Below are 16,323 nucleotides of genomic sequence, written 5' to 3'. Positions count from 1 at the left end.
GATTTTCATGGGGATTGTGGGAGAAAAAAACAATGACATTCTGGATTTAGATGGCAATAAAATCACTGACTAACCCCTGTAAATGTTGATAATCGCTAACGTCCCCATGAGAACCAATTACCCTTCGAATACCCTTGGCTATTACGTGCTTTTATCAGGTGAAACCAAACACACACCATTTTTCTTTCATCTCCATTTTTGAACCATTTTGCACTCAGCAGCATCAGATGCCTAGTCATTATTAGCTCCTTTGATTTGTCCTGTTTCTGCCAGCTCCTTCAGGTAACTGGAAAACAAAATAAAAGATCATTCAATAATGCAGAAATTGTCTATTGATTTACAAATGTAATGATTAAAAAAACTGATTACTCAGCAGCTCATAGTTCAGTAAAAATAACAGTAATATAATTATTGAGTACTTCTGCCCCAGAGCAGCATATAATACACTAAAAATAACAGGAGTATGAATATAGAGTACTCCCACGCTGAGAGCAGCTCATAGAACAGTAAAAATGACTGTAATATGAATATTGAGTACTCCTGCCCTGAGATCAGTAAAAATAACTGTAATATGAATATTGAGTACTCCTGCCCTGAGAGCAGTGCATCGTTTATTAAAATGACAGTAATATGAATACTGAGTAATCCTGCCCTGAGAGCAGCACATAGTTTAGTAAAATAATAGTAATATAAATATTGAGTACTCCTACCCTGAGATCAGTAAAAATAACTGTAATATGAATATTGAGTACTCGTGCCCTGAGAGCAGCACTTTACACTAAACATAACAGTAATATGAAAATTGAGTACTCGTGCACTGAGAGCAGCACATATTTTAGTAAAATAATAGTAATATGGATATTGAATACTTCTGCCCTGAGAGCAGCACATAATACACTAAAAATAACAGTAATATGAATATTGAGTACTTCTGCCCTGAGAGCAGCACGTAGTTTAGTAAAATAACAGTAATATGAATATTGAGTACTTCTGCCCTGAGAGCAGCACGTAGTTTAGTAAAATAACAGTAATATGAATATTGAGTACTCCTACCCTGAGAGCAGCACGTTACACTAAACATAACAGTAATATGAATATTGAGTACTCGTGCACTGAGAGCAGCACATATTTTAGTAAAATAATAGTAATATGAATATTGAGTACTTCTGCCCTGAGAGCAGCACATAATACACTAAAAATAACAGTAATATGAATATTGAGTACTTCTGCCCTGAGAGCAGCACATAGTGTAGTAAAATAACATTTATATAAATATTGAGTACTCCTACTCTGAGAGCAGCATGTTACACTAAACATAACAGTAACATGAATATTGAGTACTCGTGCACTGAGAGCAGCACATATTTTAGTAAAATAATAGTAATATGAATATTGAGTACTTCTGCCCTGAGAGCAGCACATAATACACTAAAAATAACAGTAATATGAATATTGATCACTCCTGCCCTGAAAGAAGCACATAGTTTAGTAAAATAATAGTAATATGAATATTGAGTACTTCTGCCCTGAGAGCAGAACATAGTTTAGTAAAATAATAGTAATATGAATATTGAGTACTCATGCCCTGAGAGCAGCTCATAGGTCAGGAAAAATTACAGTAATATGAATATTGAGTACTTTTGCCCCAGAGCAGCATATAATACACTAAAAAATAACAGAAATATGAATATAGAGTACTCCTACGCGGAGAGCAGCTCATAGAACAGTAAAAATAACTGTCATATGAATATTGAGTACTCCTGCCCTGAGATCAGTTAAAATAACTGTAATATGAATATTGAGTACTCCTGCCCTGAGAGCAGTACATCGTTTATTAAAATAACAGTAATATGAATACTGAGTATTCCTGCCCTGAGATTAGCACATAGATCAGTAAAAATAACAGTAATATTAATATTGAGTACTCCTACCCTGAGAGCAGTACGTTACACTAAACATAACAGTAATATGAATATTGAATACCTCGTGCCCTGAGAGCAGCACATATTTTAGTAAAATAATAGTAATATGAATATTGAGTACTTCTGCCCTGAGAGCAGCACATAGTTTAGTAAAATAACAGTAATATGAATATTGAGTACTTCTGCCCTGAGAGCAGCACATAATACACTAAAAATAACAGTAATATGAATATTGATTACTCGTTAATATTGATAACATAGTTTAGTAAAATAATAGTAATATGAATATGGAGTTTTCCTGCCCTAAAAGCACCACACAGTTCATTAAAAATAACAGTTATATCGAGTACTCCTGCCCTGAGAGCAGTGCTAATGCTAATGCTAACGCTAACTGACTGATGTAATGTCAAGGAGATATGAATGAGTACTTTTTCACTCATTTCGGTTTCACAGACAGCGTGGGAACATTGGAAAAGCATGTTTTACTTCAGTTACCTCATAACCAGCTTTGCTGCAATTAACTGATGAAGCAGTCTAGTGAAAATTCATGATTATTTGTTCTGTGTATCTTTGTTCGCTAATTATCTTTTATGTTAATAATGCTGTGTCTAATTATCTAAAATGTTAGAGATTTTCATTTTTTTCATGAGAATACATGGAAAAAAAACTTACCTTGCAATAAATGCCTCCCACAAAGTGTCAGTAACGTATCTGTCTGAAGTATTCCTTCCACACGTTCAAATTTCCTGACTCCGCCTCTGCTTCAAATTCATTGGTTGAATCTGTAAACCAGTCACTTTCCTTTCTGCCCTCAGAACATGTTTGAGTAAGTAAAACTCCCATCTGCGAAGGATACAAGTGAAATTCTTTTACTGTCTATGGTGAAATGTGACTAAGGTTTTGCCACAAGAGGACAGTAACCTTGCGTAACCTCCACAGCTGCATTGCCTTGAGTGAATACAACATCTATTAATAGTTTTATTCTTAATTCCAAGAACTTTTTTTTTTATAGTGTGCATGCTGTTAATGATTACTGATATGAAAAATAACTATAGCCTATATTTTAACAGTGCAGTTGTGTTGTTTTAAGGATGCATCAAAAAATGAAGAGCTTTGAGGACTGAATAACAATATTTATATAGCAATCAATTGTTAGATGTGTATTTAAAGGTATTGTGGTTGTCATCTCTGCAGGCTGCAGATCTTAATTTTTGGCAAGCAACACCAAACAAAGAAACAACTCTTCTCAATCTCTTTGACTGCTGCCATATTTCACCCACAAGATGGAGACTGTTGTTTATGTCTTTTGTTTCTTATTGTTGATTTTGGCCTTGCTGTTCTGATGTTTTAATGTTAGGAGCTGGGGAAAGATCCATCTCGCATATCAAAATACTGTGTATGCATGAAAACTGAAATGTGAATGATTTGTAAAGTCATGTCACAGAATGAAAATGAATTTAAATAGCATTTAATTTAATATCAAGCAATGAAGAGACATGGCTCGAAATTCACCCAGTCTAGCAAACAATAATTCCATGTTTTTTTTTTCTAGATATTAACAGTGGTTAGAGAGTAACTCAGTATCCTCACTGGGTTTATTAGTAGTTGTTTATTTGTAAAAACAACTTATTAATGATTCCCAAAAAAGGCAGTTTATACCCTTATGAAATACCCTTGTCTCCTTTTAAAACTGCATAGTGCCATATTGTTGCTCATAAATAAATGTGGCATTCAATGCCAGCTGTTGTCCAGTCCGGCCAGTTCTTAAGGTTGTTTTTTTGTGTGTGTGTGTATGTGTGTTAGTTGCAGAAACAATAGAGCGGGTGCTCTTATAGAGCAGGGGACAGATGGGGTCCCCTCTTCAAACAATGTGTGTAGAGTGGGGGAGGGTTATGCATTGAAAGTCATCCTCGACGAGATATCACCCTTTCACATGTGTGACTGAGGGGGGAAAACTGCACGGGTTTATGTGAAAACTCATAAACCCATATTGCAGGAATGGAGAGCTTTAGCTACTGCCATCTGTCTGAAATTAACATTTGCGTGCAGTGCGTTGCTGGCAAACAGAACTTGATTTTTGTTTTGCTACAAGCTTTCATGGTATGTAAATATGAACTAATGAAGTCTATTAGTTTTGTCAGATTGGGTGCATATATGTGGTGCATTTATTCTACACGGAAAATAAATACAAAAATGGAAAAAAAAATTATGTAAATAGTTTATATAATGTTATATATTACATCATAAATTCTGGAAATAACAGTTTTATTTATTTGTTTGTTTGTTTTGCAAGAATGAGTATAGAATAAAGTAAATATTTGCATTTTATTCAGTTTATGCAGGTTCATATGAGGATGCTCTGAGGTAATTTTTTATCCACAGCATCTACTTGAATCAGTTAAATGTCACACAGAAACCCCAGATAAAAATGTTTAAAATTTAAAGATGCTAAATAATTCTAATCTGTTTCCCCAATCCCTCACTATCAGGACTGTATTTAATTGCAGATCCATGGAAGAGTACTCAATTTTTAAGCAATATCATATTGTGTTATAATTCTCACATTACTGAAGCTTTTGTGGTCTTAATAAAATAATCACCCATTTTATTTCACGAGTAATGAGCTATTCTAGAATGTAATGGGTAGAATAAACATTGAAACTGACTTTGATTGTTTCACATTGATTGCATTTCGTAGATGGCTGGACCCAAAAGAAAACAAGTGTTTTATAGTCATTTATTTTACAAAATTTCCCCACAGTAAACAGGAGCCAAATGTTTCAGTATCAGTTTGCCACATACCTCCACTCAAACTGAGTATAGGCCTATGTATTTCGGATGAAACTGGTGCACTGCTGAGTTTTTCCACAGAAATGTGAAATTGCGTGAGGTGGCTCTTTGTGTGCATGCAGTAGACGGCGCAGCATCACCTTGATGCGAATCTGGAATAAGAGAAGTGCTCGGCTCTGGCCCTGTGTTGACACAGGAGGAGGGTGAGTGTGTGTGAAAAGAGGATACAGAGAGTCTTGGGCACTGAGGGCACTGTAAAAAATGTTTTCACTATAGAACAACATCTTTGTGTCCCTCCATAATATGTATTTATATTGATTTATATTCAATTTAAAAGTATTTTAAACAATTATGTTTTATTAGTAATTTAAATACAGTTTTAAGTTCAAATACTGCATTAATCATCAAGATTATCATCATAATACATTAAATAGTTAAATGTAATGCAATACTACTACTTATAATAAAAACTAAATTACTAGGGCTGCAAAATGATTAATTGCATTAAAAAAGCATTTGTTTACAATGTGTGTGCGTGTGTGTGTACTGTGTATTTATGTTAAATACATACACATGTGTAATATTTTACATATAATATTTTACATATAAATTTGAATTTTTGTTCTAAATATATACATGTATGTGTGTGTATTTATATATGCATAATACATATACACACTACATATACATGTAGTATGTAAACATAAACTGTTATTTTGAATGCAATTAATCGCGATTAATGGTTTTGCAGCCCTAAAAATTTACATAAATGTTATTGTTTATGTAACTGTTTGTATTTAATTTGTATTATTATTACTGTATTATTATTATTATTATTATTAAATAACAATAAATACAATTACAAAATACATAATAATAATAATAAAATTACATTCATTTTATTGTTTAATTTGTCATTCATAAATAGGCCTATCATTGCATTAATAATAATAATAATAATAATCAATTAAATAGTTAAATGTACTATCACTACTACTAATAATAGTAAAAATAAAATTATATAAATTAAATGTTGTTTATATTTGGAATGTAATTGTAATTACATTGTATTTATATGATTATGATCATTATTATTACTATTAAATAATAATAAAATGGCATAAAATATTTATTTTAATAAATAAATGTACTACTACTTCTATTAATAAATAAAATGACAAAAATGAACAATACAACAATAATAACTAAAAATACAAATCACATAACAATAATAACAATCATTATAATAATATTATAATTTTTATTGCCAAATAATACAAACGCACTGTTGTTTAATTCTCGTGGATTAGACAGAGACGAGCTGCGCATTTTTATGTTTTACATCCCTGCGCCTATTTTACAACGATGCTCTCGCATTTTCATCACCGCCACCTCCTCTTGTACTGTCATGTGACACGCAGGATTTATACATCGCTTGGCCGGAGAAAATCAAACCTTGACCAATCACAGCTCGAGGTGGGCGTGTCTGCTTCTCCACATTTGACAGCCGCGCTCTCGGCTCCACATGACGTCACCCGCTGCCCCGCGCTCCAGCAGAAACGCGCAAAGATGCTCTGAAAACAAGACTGCAGCATCTCCGAGCCAGAGCCTACAAAAACATCGCATCTTCTCCAAGCGCTCGTCCATCCAACTCTATCAGCAGAGTTTGCCTACCTACACGCGGTATCCGCTGATTTTGTCTCTCGCCTGTAAATTTCCCGTTGCTATTTATTATTCGCGCACATCTTCCCAGTTTCTAGCAGTGAGTTCTGCTGACCACTGAGGTCATACATTGTTTCCAGCAGGAGAGCGCCATCGCAAGCCACGAGTGAGGACGTTTCCCCACATCACTTGTTATTAATATCAGTGCAGCCAGAGCATAAACGAGCCACTGGATATCGATGCGTCTTTCGTTCTGTATCTAGGCTGCTACGGAGGATCGACGCACCCCAAACATTCATATCATCTTGGTTTCACATTTAGAAACGACCATATCTGCGTATCGCGTCCAGGGAAAACGAGAGCGAGCCTAAAGCTTCTTTATAAAAAATGATGGCCGGTGGGGCAGTGCAGCAAAACGGGATTTTCTCCAATCCGCATCATCACAATCAACAGCCGCACATGGAGTCTGATCCCCCCGATTCCCGCAAAAGACCCCTGGAGACCCCGACGGAGGCCAGCAGCACCAAACGCACAAACACAGGAGGTAGGTCCCAAACGTTATCTTCTAGATAGGCAACTCACATGCCAATGAATTAGCGACTCTTCCCAAAGACAAGTGCTTTGATTTTAATCCATGAAAGTATAATCGTTCATGGCAGGTTCATTTTCGCTTTCCACGGAGCATCTCGCCATCCTTCACCAGACATGTGCATCTGGGATTATATTCATATTTACAGTTCGCGTCCATTTTAAGTGGCCCAGAATTGGTGGTTGCGTCTAGTCTTACGCACCTACGATAGTCGTTTACCAAACACATCCTCAGTATTCCTAAATTAACGGCTTATGTATAGATTAAAGCTGTTGTGTATACATAAATATACTTAGGCTAATATTATGAGCGCGTACCAAAACATCAGAAAACATGGCTCGTTGTGTTTACGCATCCTTGCTATCACCGCAGATGACCTTGCGTTATGAGCTTGTGCTTTGAATCTACAATCTTTTATTTAAAGATTTGGCACTGAAAAATAAAGTTACGAATGATAAACGATTAGTATATTTTTAATGAGATGAATAATGATAGTATAAAAAATTATTATATCACATGCATTTTAAGATTTACTATAACATGATACTCAAAAATTAAGTAAAAGCCTGAAATGTTTTGTATGCGTGCTTCACCAGCATCACTGATAGACGACATTTCTGTGCTCCGAAGTGCACTATACCTTAAATTTTTTACTGTAGTCTATTGTTTACACCGGACCAATGCTTGCTTGTTTATTATGCATTCCGGCAGATGCCATAAGAAGTCTCGTGCACTACAATTGTCTGCTAAACTGTTAGGCAAGTCATGTAATTAATCAGTTAAAAACAAAAAATATCCATGTATTTCTTAAACTTTTAAGTGTTTTAACCGATTGGTAGATCTTAGTTTGGTAGCAGGTAAATCATGTAAACCATTGCTTTTCTGCTCTGTGTTGGTTAAATTCCCACCTTTAAAGTCATTTTGCAGAAAAACCATCTTATTTGGGTCTTTTTGAACTTCATCATATTAAAGATAGAGAAGAAGATACATCTTGATATTAGAAATATTAGCCTAGGCAATATATCTGCGGTCAATATATATATTTAGTCAAAGGTCAGAATTAAAATTTATTTCACCTGTTAAAGATTTTTTTCCAGTTAAATAAGTGTTTGTGGTAACAGTTAAAGGGTTAATCATGGCGCATAAATTAAGTGATTGGCACATGTTTACATGTGAAAAAAATCAATGCAGAACGTGTTATGAATTGTCAGTCAGAAGAAGCAAGGTGGACTCATGGGAAACATAACCTCCAGATCCATTTGCTTAAATGAAAACACTTTGATGCTTAAGAGATCCGGGCTTCACCGGGATTTGTTGGCCAAGAATAATTATTCTATGGGGTTTCCAGAGTTATGGAAGGGAATCTGGAAATTTTAATATTGTCATTTCCAGGCCTGAAAATGTCAAAGATATTCATTAAATCTAGAAATGTCAGGGAAAGATGTAATTTTCTATTGGTAATCCACAATTTTCCACAATGTTTAGTAAATTATATAATTGCTCTCTGTGCATGCAATTTCTATAAAATAATTGAAAGCCTTAGCCAGTTAAGTAGTGTAAAATGGAACTGGTCAAAAGCTGTTGGAGCCTTGATTCTATTTAAATATTAAATTAATTGATTCCAGTTTATTTAAAATATAAATAATTGCAGAAGTATATAAGGATGTATTATTATAACAACACAATCATTTTAGTATTATAATATGACACTATTGCTCTATTTAAGGGTCTATATTTATATGAATTCATCCATAATTATGAACTTAAATGGCTCTCTGGAAAATTATTAAATAGAAATGCAGATTTAGTGTTTTGTATCTCTAAGAGTTGATAAGACATAGATAAATATGTGGAAGGAAATGTTCTAGTTTTTCCCATTTATATTCAAAGAGTTTAAAATATGATCATCGGCCAAGTTAGTGTGAATCTGAACCATTTATGTAATTTTGAAATAAAGGATCCAGTCCTACGAAAATATTACGTCTAATTTGTTTCCTTCCTTAATCTTTGATTGGGTGTTTACATACTTGTTTGATTAGTATCATATTTTGTGTGACTGGCATATTGTTTTATTCATTGGATCAAATCAAGATGTGGATGACAAATGATTGCATTTTAAAGGCTGCCTGAAAAAAAAGTTATAGGCATTCAGATGAAAGTCAATTGGCTTAAAACCAAGAATCATTTTCCTGCCAATTGATCGTTAAGTCTTCGACTTCAAGTTCACCAAAGAGCTTCTCTTCATGTTCCCGAGCTGTCTCATAAGATGTAATGTTTTAATTTAGTAAATGGATGGACTGGCACAGTACAAGTACATTGCTTCCATTTACAAAGGTTGTTTTAGGGGATACAGATGTCCTAGCTGGATGGCGTGAGGGGACTGTGACCCTTTAAGGCTAGAAGAATTCGTCAAAGTGTGTGTGTGTACGATCCAGTGTTGTTTTTTACTATATAAAGACATTTTCAGTTGCTGCTCTACACTGAATTTGTGACTAGCCTTTTTTAAGACTCTTGCTTGTGCATTTCTTCCCGCAGGACGAGAAAATAGATGCGGGATCTGTCTTAGAAGGGGTTGTTACATAAACATGATTTGCCAGCTGTGTTTGAAGATTCACTTCCACCCCCTCAGACATTTATATGGGGGACCAATAACCGATTCGCCGCTGTCGCCCACCTCGTTCACTCACATGCTACAATGCTTTTGAAATACATTTAGGGTGCGCTGCGTTCTGACTCCCCATCGTTTGTTTGTTTCGCCTCTAATCACGGTTCTGGGTTGGGGCGATCGTTACTTCTTCCTACCCGAGTCCATCTCTCTCATTTCCCATCAGTAGCAGCAAGTCATTGATTATTCAAACAATGCTCTTATTCTATTGATTACCGTACATTCACAAAAGGGGCGCTGCTTCATTTTTTTCTTTAATGCACTGCGTCAAAGAAAAAAAAATCTCATGCAGGATGGCAAGGATTTGGGAGGGCGTTGTAAAAGGCAGCCCCACATTGGATGATTTGCTTGCCTCTCTCAGCTCGTCTGCCATGGAATGGAGGACGGGACCTGAGATGAATATGGATGAGATGAATACAAGAAGCAGTGTGAAAGCTTCTCCTTGAGCCTTCGCGCTTGTTAGAACAAAGCATGCTGCTTTCTATCACGTGCGACAGAAAGCGAGTAGCATGTTTTATTCCGAGTGCAATGTTTATATCGGAAGCCATTTTGGTCAGGCAGTTGCTTAGACAGACACACAGGAAGAGTGGTCCTTTCATCACTCCACTAAAATTAGATGTATGTTTGTTGTACTTAAGCAAAAAATGCTATGCTGTCTGAACTCTGCATAAATCTACAATGCACACAAGAAAGAAGAAACAAAGTGTTCGTAGCTTTATTGCTTTGTGCATGTTTTTTAAGGGCCCCAACATAAGCCCACAGGAACCATCAATCCTCAAGTTGATGTTGCTTATTCTGAACCACAGCTCTGTTGGGAGCCTCTAGCAACCAATGATTTGGGTTTACACCCACTGGTTTATTAGGAGTAATACCCATTTTTATATTTTTTATTAATAATTCTGAGTGGAATGCATGTAATCATATAGAGGTACACACAAGACAGAGCTTATTAAGATATTAAGTAGGCTGAAGGGGAAAATAACAACGTACCAACTTCTTGTTTTATTCCTGGTGTAGCACAATGGGAGGAACTCATTTCCCTTAAAGGCACTGTTACGGATATGCGTGTAGTGTAATCCACAGATTTTTCTCAGCCAGGGGTTTGTGTTGACAAGTGACAGGAAATAAGTTTGATCCAACTCAAACTTGGACTGAAGATGCTCCATGTTTTAGAAGAGAAGGAACTGAGAATGTCTTTTGAAACAAAACTGATTTTGGTTTATACTGTAGGTTTACTAGGAATATTCTGGGTTTATTAGTTCATTACAAGTTATACTCAGTCAACAGCATTTGTGGTATAGTGTAGATTATCTCAAAAAATTTTATTAACTGAAAAAATAAAATCAACTTTTGATCCCTGATTTTCTTTTAAAAACGGAAACATTAAGGGTATTGTGAAACACATAATGGAATGATAAAGTGAATGAGGCTAATATTCAGAGGATTTAAAAGCAGAAATACAATGCTTTAAATTTTACCAAAGCTCTTTAATTATTCAGTTAATTCTTGTGTATTATTTGAGCTGTTCTTGTCATGTTTATGGCCATTTTAGAGCTCTAGGTCTTATGTTGTCATGTTGAAAACCTGGATATAACTTTACACAGAAGAGGATAGTTGCACTAAAATCACATGAACACATATTGTTTACATATTGTGACTTAAACTATTGAATCAGTTAGTATTTTAATGTTTACAGATTGGCCCTCATTTATTTTCATTGTAAGTGCCTTACTGTAATTTGCATTGTTAAAAGAAAATGAAGCATTAGTACAAATTAATAAATTTTTGTTGTAATCAACATTATGCCACAAGTGCTGTCGATTGAGTTTAACTTGTATTGAACCTAGAATAGTCTTTTAATTCAGCGCAAATAACTGAATGTATTATGCACTGAAGAATGTCATCAGGCCATGTTTGATTTCAAATAAACATGAAAATTATTAGAAACCAAGAAGTCACTGCTATAAAGTTCATTATTACTTCATACTGTACCTTTATACATGACATCAACTTTCACAGGTATGTTCTTGATTCTTGGTTTAAAGGTAGACCTTGTTTTGTTTTTCTATCTGACATTCCACAAAGATTAATTTTCCATTTCACATTCTTTTAGAGAGATGCAACCAAGCAGCCATCCATGATCCACCATTTTCATCAGATTTTGTCGGATTTCACGGTAATTTGTTTAATCTTATGCAAAAATAACATATAGATTTTATTGTCTGCGAACCAGAGTCTACCTTTAACTCTGTGCTGTTTCTTTTTTTCTTTTTCACTGCATAACCACCATAATGCTCTGTTATATTTTGCTGCTCCTAATTAACAAAGTAAAATGGGTAACCTTCAAAACAGCCTAATTTTGTTATAAAAATATGATGCTTAACATAATATCAAGTTTTACATGAATTAGAATAGATAATGTCAATTAAAAACAGTCTGGATGCAGCCTCTTGATTCAATTCACGACAGACCTTTGTTAGATGCTTTTGAAGAGAGAATACTTATGTATGCATGATACACATTATTTATGAACCCTGCGCCATATTAATCAAGGTTAAATTTAGACTCATCCAAATCAAAAGGAGGACAGTCTTAGCTCAGTGAGAAATCTGGGTCAATGCAGAAAAGCATGTATCTGTAGTGTTCTGTAGACACAGTTTGAACCGCCTGTTTATGAAGTGCAAAAACAACGGCAATTTTTAGTATGTAAGTGAAAATCTGGATTTCTCATTTAGAGGTGTCTGCGAACTCAGTTCTGAGTACATTTATTTGTGTCACAGTAACCTCCATTATCCCCTTGTTGTTTATGCAATTCATAATCTGGTGGCATCCAGTACAACTATTCTGGCTAAATAAGAGACTATACTTATAGTAGAGATCCACTTCATTACACATCCAACTCAATTGGCCAGTGATTCTAATGAGAATACTTGAAGAAGACTTAAACATTATTAAAATGATACCATTCCTTACTGTTAAAGGGATAACTTGAGAAACAGATATAATGGAGTCAGATGTTGACATGTGTTTGACATTTGCAGGTTTAAATTATGACTGAACTGAATCATGAAGAATCAATCTGTTGAGTCAGATCTTTTCCATGAATCAACTGATCCACATCACAAAACCAGTGTGAATGATTCATTCATGAATCAGACTTGAATTCAGTCATTGAGTTTAACTCACTGAATCCACGATCTGCTCTCAACGCTTACTTGCTCAGTGACAATTACGAGTTAAATATTGCTCAATTAGCCACACAATCCTGAAAACGAGTTGTATGGACTAATTAAATGGTTTATCAGAAAGCTCCAGTTCACATTGTAAGTACATGGAAAACTCAGATTATTTCATTATTCAAATTGACTCCTTTTGTGCTCCACAAAAGAAAAAAGGCCAGTTTTTAAATGCTATAAAGTGAGTGAATAATGAATCTATAATAGCCACTATATCACTACTAACCCTCTCTATGATTTCCTGTTCAAAACAATCTGATCTGTCACATCCATCTTGTTAACAGAAAGCTAACACTTTTTTTTTATTTGGTTCACACATAACTACAAACATGTGTCATGACTTTGCCACTGATGCAGTTAAGTTGGGCCTTCAACCAAGACATTATCTTCGTTGCCATTGTTAGCTCATTTGTTTTTCCAGCTGTACTCTTGACATTAATACTCTATCAGTAGTCTATTTCATTTTAACCAATCATTATTTTTAGGCTGCAAGTGCATGTAGCTTAGCCTAGCCATCAGCCTATAGCTTGACAAGATAAACTGCTTCTCCAGAATAACAATCTAATCTAAAGCGTCTTCTGGGAGCCGACACAGATTAATTGTAGTGGAATATTAAGCGCATACCCAAGCGGCCCAGGCAGAAGGATACAATGTCATGTTAAAGTCATGGTGAAGGGACCATGTACTGTGCTTCTGCTGACCTGGATATGCAGCAGCCAGGTAGAGCCCAACAATAGATGAGGCACTTTACTGCCCCACCACTGCTCCACTTTCAATAAAACCTTTGCTGACCTTTCTCAAGAGGGAAGTGAAATCAGGATGTCTTGTGCTATATTATATGCACCTTACTATTCATTTGCTATAAATATTCATTTACTTTACAATGTCTAGCTTGCCAGTTACATAGAACGTGAGTCTCTTAATACTTCTTTTCAAATGCACCTTCTCTTGCACTTACTTTGATTGACAGGTTTAACAAAATGTACCCTCGTCCCGGATCTTTCCTACTTACATAACTTGCAATTTTCTTGTGCCGCTAACCTACGCTAGAGATTTTGTTCTTCTCTTGACTGTTATCGGCCCTCCTTAACTTAAACGTTAATACTTGTGGTTCAGCGTTAATTACTACTCGGTAAGTCCACTGATCTTATTATAGTGGTCTTGTCGTACTTTGGTGGTATTATATTTCAGCTTGACTTTTATTTATAGCTGCCTTGTCTGATCGCCTCTTGGATAAAATATACGTTTTCTCATAAGTCATTAAAGGGATTTAGCAAGAATTTGAATATATGCATTGTGCGGCCATATTTTATGTCCACTACCATTTTAAAAAATTGGACACACCTCCTTAATCTTTATCACTTTATTCTACATTTCATAATAATAATAAGCCATAAAACCTGTGATGTAGCCCAAATTGAAGGATGTGAGTTATTTAGTGTCCAAAAATGTTAACTTGTTTAAATTAGCCACCCTTTGCTAGATTACACTCTGGGCATTCAACCAGCTTCATGAGGTGCCACCTGGGATGCTTTTTAAACTGTCTGTATTATTAAAGAAGTTCCCATGTATCCTGAACACTTGTTGGATGCTTTTTCTTCGCTCTCCCTGCTCATATTCATCCATTAAAACTTTTAATTAAAATTTTAGTTATTGTAGTAATTTATGTAGGTCTACAAATGTAATTCTATGGATTTAAGAGTAAGCAAAAATGCATAAAATAAATGAAAATGTCAGATTACAGAAAAATGCATATAATATTTATAATAATAATAATAATAGAAAATGTTTATTTAGATCTGTTGCAAATGACTATTTATTTAAATAATTAATTTACATGTTAAATTACAGAAATAAATATTTAAATCTATTGCAAATTGATCATTATTACTAATAGTAGTAGTATACATTTTTATTTAAATCTATTTTGTGTATATATTTATTTATTGTATGTTTTATATATATTTATTATTTATTGTATGTGTAAATCTTTTGCAGAGTTCATTTTTTCTCTCTTTTTTCGTTTTCAGAGGAAGGCGAATATTTCTTGAAGGTGCTGATTCCAAGCTACGCCGCAGGCTCCATTATTGGCAAGGGTGGTCAGACTATTGTCCAGCTACAGAAAGAGACAGGGGCCACCATTAAGCTGTCCAAATCCAAAGACTTCTACCCGGGTAAGTCTCCTAATTCCAGAAAGCTTTGAAGGGAACCCTGGTCAACCTCCTCTTCTTTACTGCACCACCATCCAGGCATTAAAAAGCACACATTTCAAAGCACCTAGATTATATTATATCTTAATTAACCCATGTCATTAGTCTATGCTAATACATTACCAAAGGTCCCTCGTTCCCAAAGTCACTGCACTTGTTCTTAATGAGAATCATATGGGGTGCTGTCACCTTTGGGCTTGCGGCCACACCATATGGCCTTTATCAGAGCTCAGGTTGCAAAGAGTGCCAGATCAAGTTGGGACAAAGATCCCAGAGACTCACAAGTACGGAGTTCAGAGCTTAAGTAAATGCTGATGCAATGTCTGAATGGTTCCTTTCTAGTAATGTTTATATTTAGAGAGGAAGAAGAGGCATGTTTTGTGTCCGTGTGTGTTGGAATTCTTTCAGATGTTTTTTAGGGATGGAGTGACACAGAGGAAACGAGAAGCAGCGGGGGGCTTCTCGGCTCTTACTTAAAAGGGCTTTGTGCGATTTGTTCATCCTCCCATCGTTGGCACATCCAACAGGGCACCTCTGTCCCATTCTCCTTGGGATGTGGAGCACAGAGCCATGGCCAGCCGTGGCAGATGCCAAATGCAAGACACCTCCTATCCACCCCCCTTTCATTGGTTTTGGCAACCTTGTGTGCTCCAATGTCTAGAGCAGGGGGGTTGCGATGGCTACTGAATTTAGGGAGAGGAACGTAGGGGAATAGTCGCCGGTGCTGTGCTAGGTTGTTCGAGTGCTTAATGGGGGGTTCTTCCTCTCCAGTGAAGGGGGCATCTGTATGGAAATTAGTTTGAGCTTTTCCTTGGGTTCCAGTCAAAAGATCCACCTGCTGTGCTGCTCTCACAGTGGGGAAGCAGGGAACTTTTTAGCTGGTTAAAGGAGAAGTGTCTGGTATATCTAAATCGCTAAACCATTTAAAGAAGTACATCATGTCTCTGAAGATCCCATTTGTGATAGAAGCTGAGCTGGCATTTAATTTTGGACAAAGCAGCGTTGGCCAGAGACATCCATTATTTCTACAGAATGGATTTATTACTTGTCTTCATTCTAAATATAGCTCCTGCAGCATTTATTGGCAAACAGCCATATTTTACAATGACCATGCATCTGTGAAGTACACTCTTCCATCTTAAAGACACAATACTGTTAAGTTTAATGTAGTTTATATGTTGTCATTTTATTAACTAGCATGCAAATTCATGCAATTTCGGAAATTAAACTGGATGTTACAGTTAAGTGG

At 35.5% G+C, this 16,323-nt stretch overlaps 1 protein-coding gene across 2 annotated transcripts in view; it reads left to right on the top strand.

Annotated features, from left to right (window-relative positions):
• The first annotated feature begins 6,240 nt into the window (after positions 1 to 6,240).
• Positions 6,241 to 16,323, top strand: part of LOC132107909 (RNA-binding protein Nova-1-like) — a 52,712-nt gene continuing 42,629 nt past the window's right edge. Inside the window, exons 1-3 of one of the 2 annotated variants that reach the window (XM_059514250.1) lie at positions 6,241 to 6,918; positions 11,742 to 11,804; positions 14,895 to 15,038. In XM_059514250.1, coding sequence (XP_059370233.1) covers positions 6,762 to 6,918; positions 11,742 to 11,804; positions 14,895 to 15,038 — 364 coding nt within the window. In that variant the 5' untranslated portion in view covers positions 6,241 to 6,761. The remainder of the gene's footprint in view (positions 6,919 to 11,741; positions 11,805 to 14,894; positions 15,039 to 16,323) is intronic. The other variant, XM_059514251.1, reaches the window with a different exon arrangement.

Source organism: Carassius carassius, chromosome 28 (genome assembly GCF_963082965.1).
Source record: "Carassius carassius chromosome 28, fCarCar2.1, whole genome shotgun sequence".
Lineage (NCBI taxonomy): Eukaryota > Metazoa > Chordata > Actinopteri > Cypriniformes > Cyprinidae > Carassius > Carassius carassius.
Note: the sequence above shows the minus strand (reverse complement) of the source record. Positions and strands in the feature narration are given on the sequence as shown.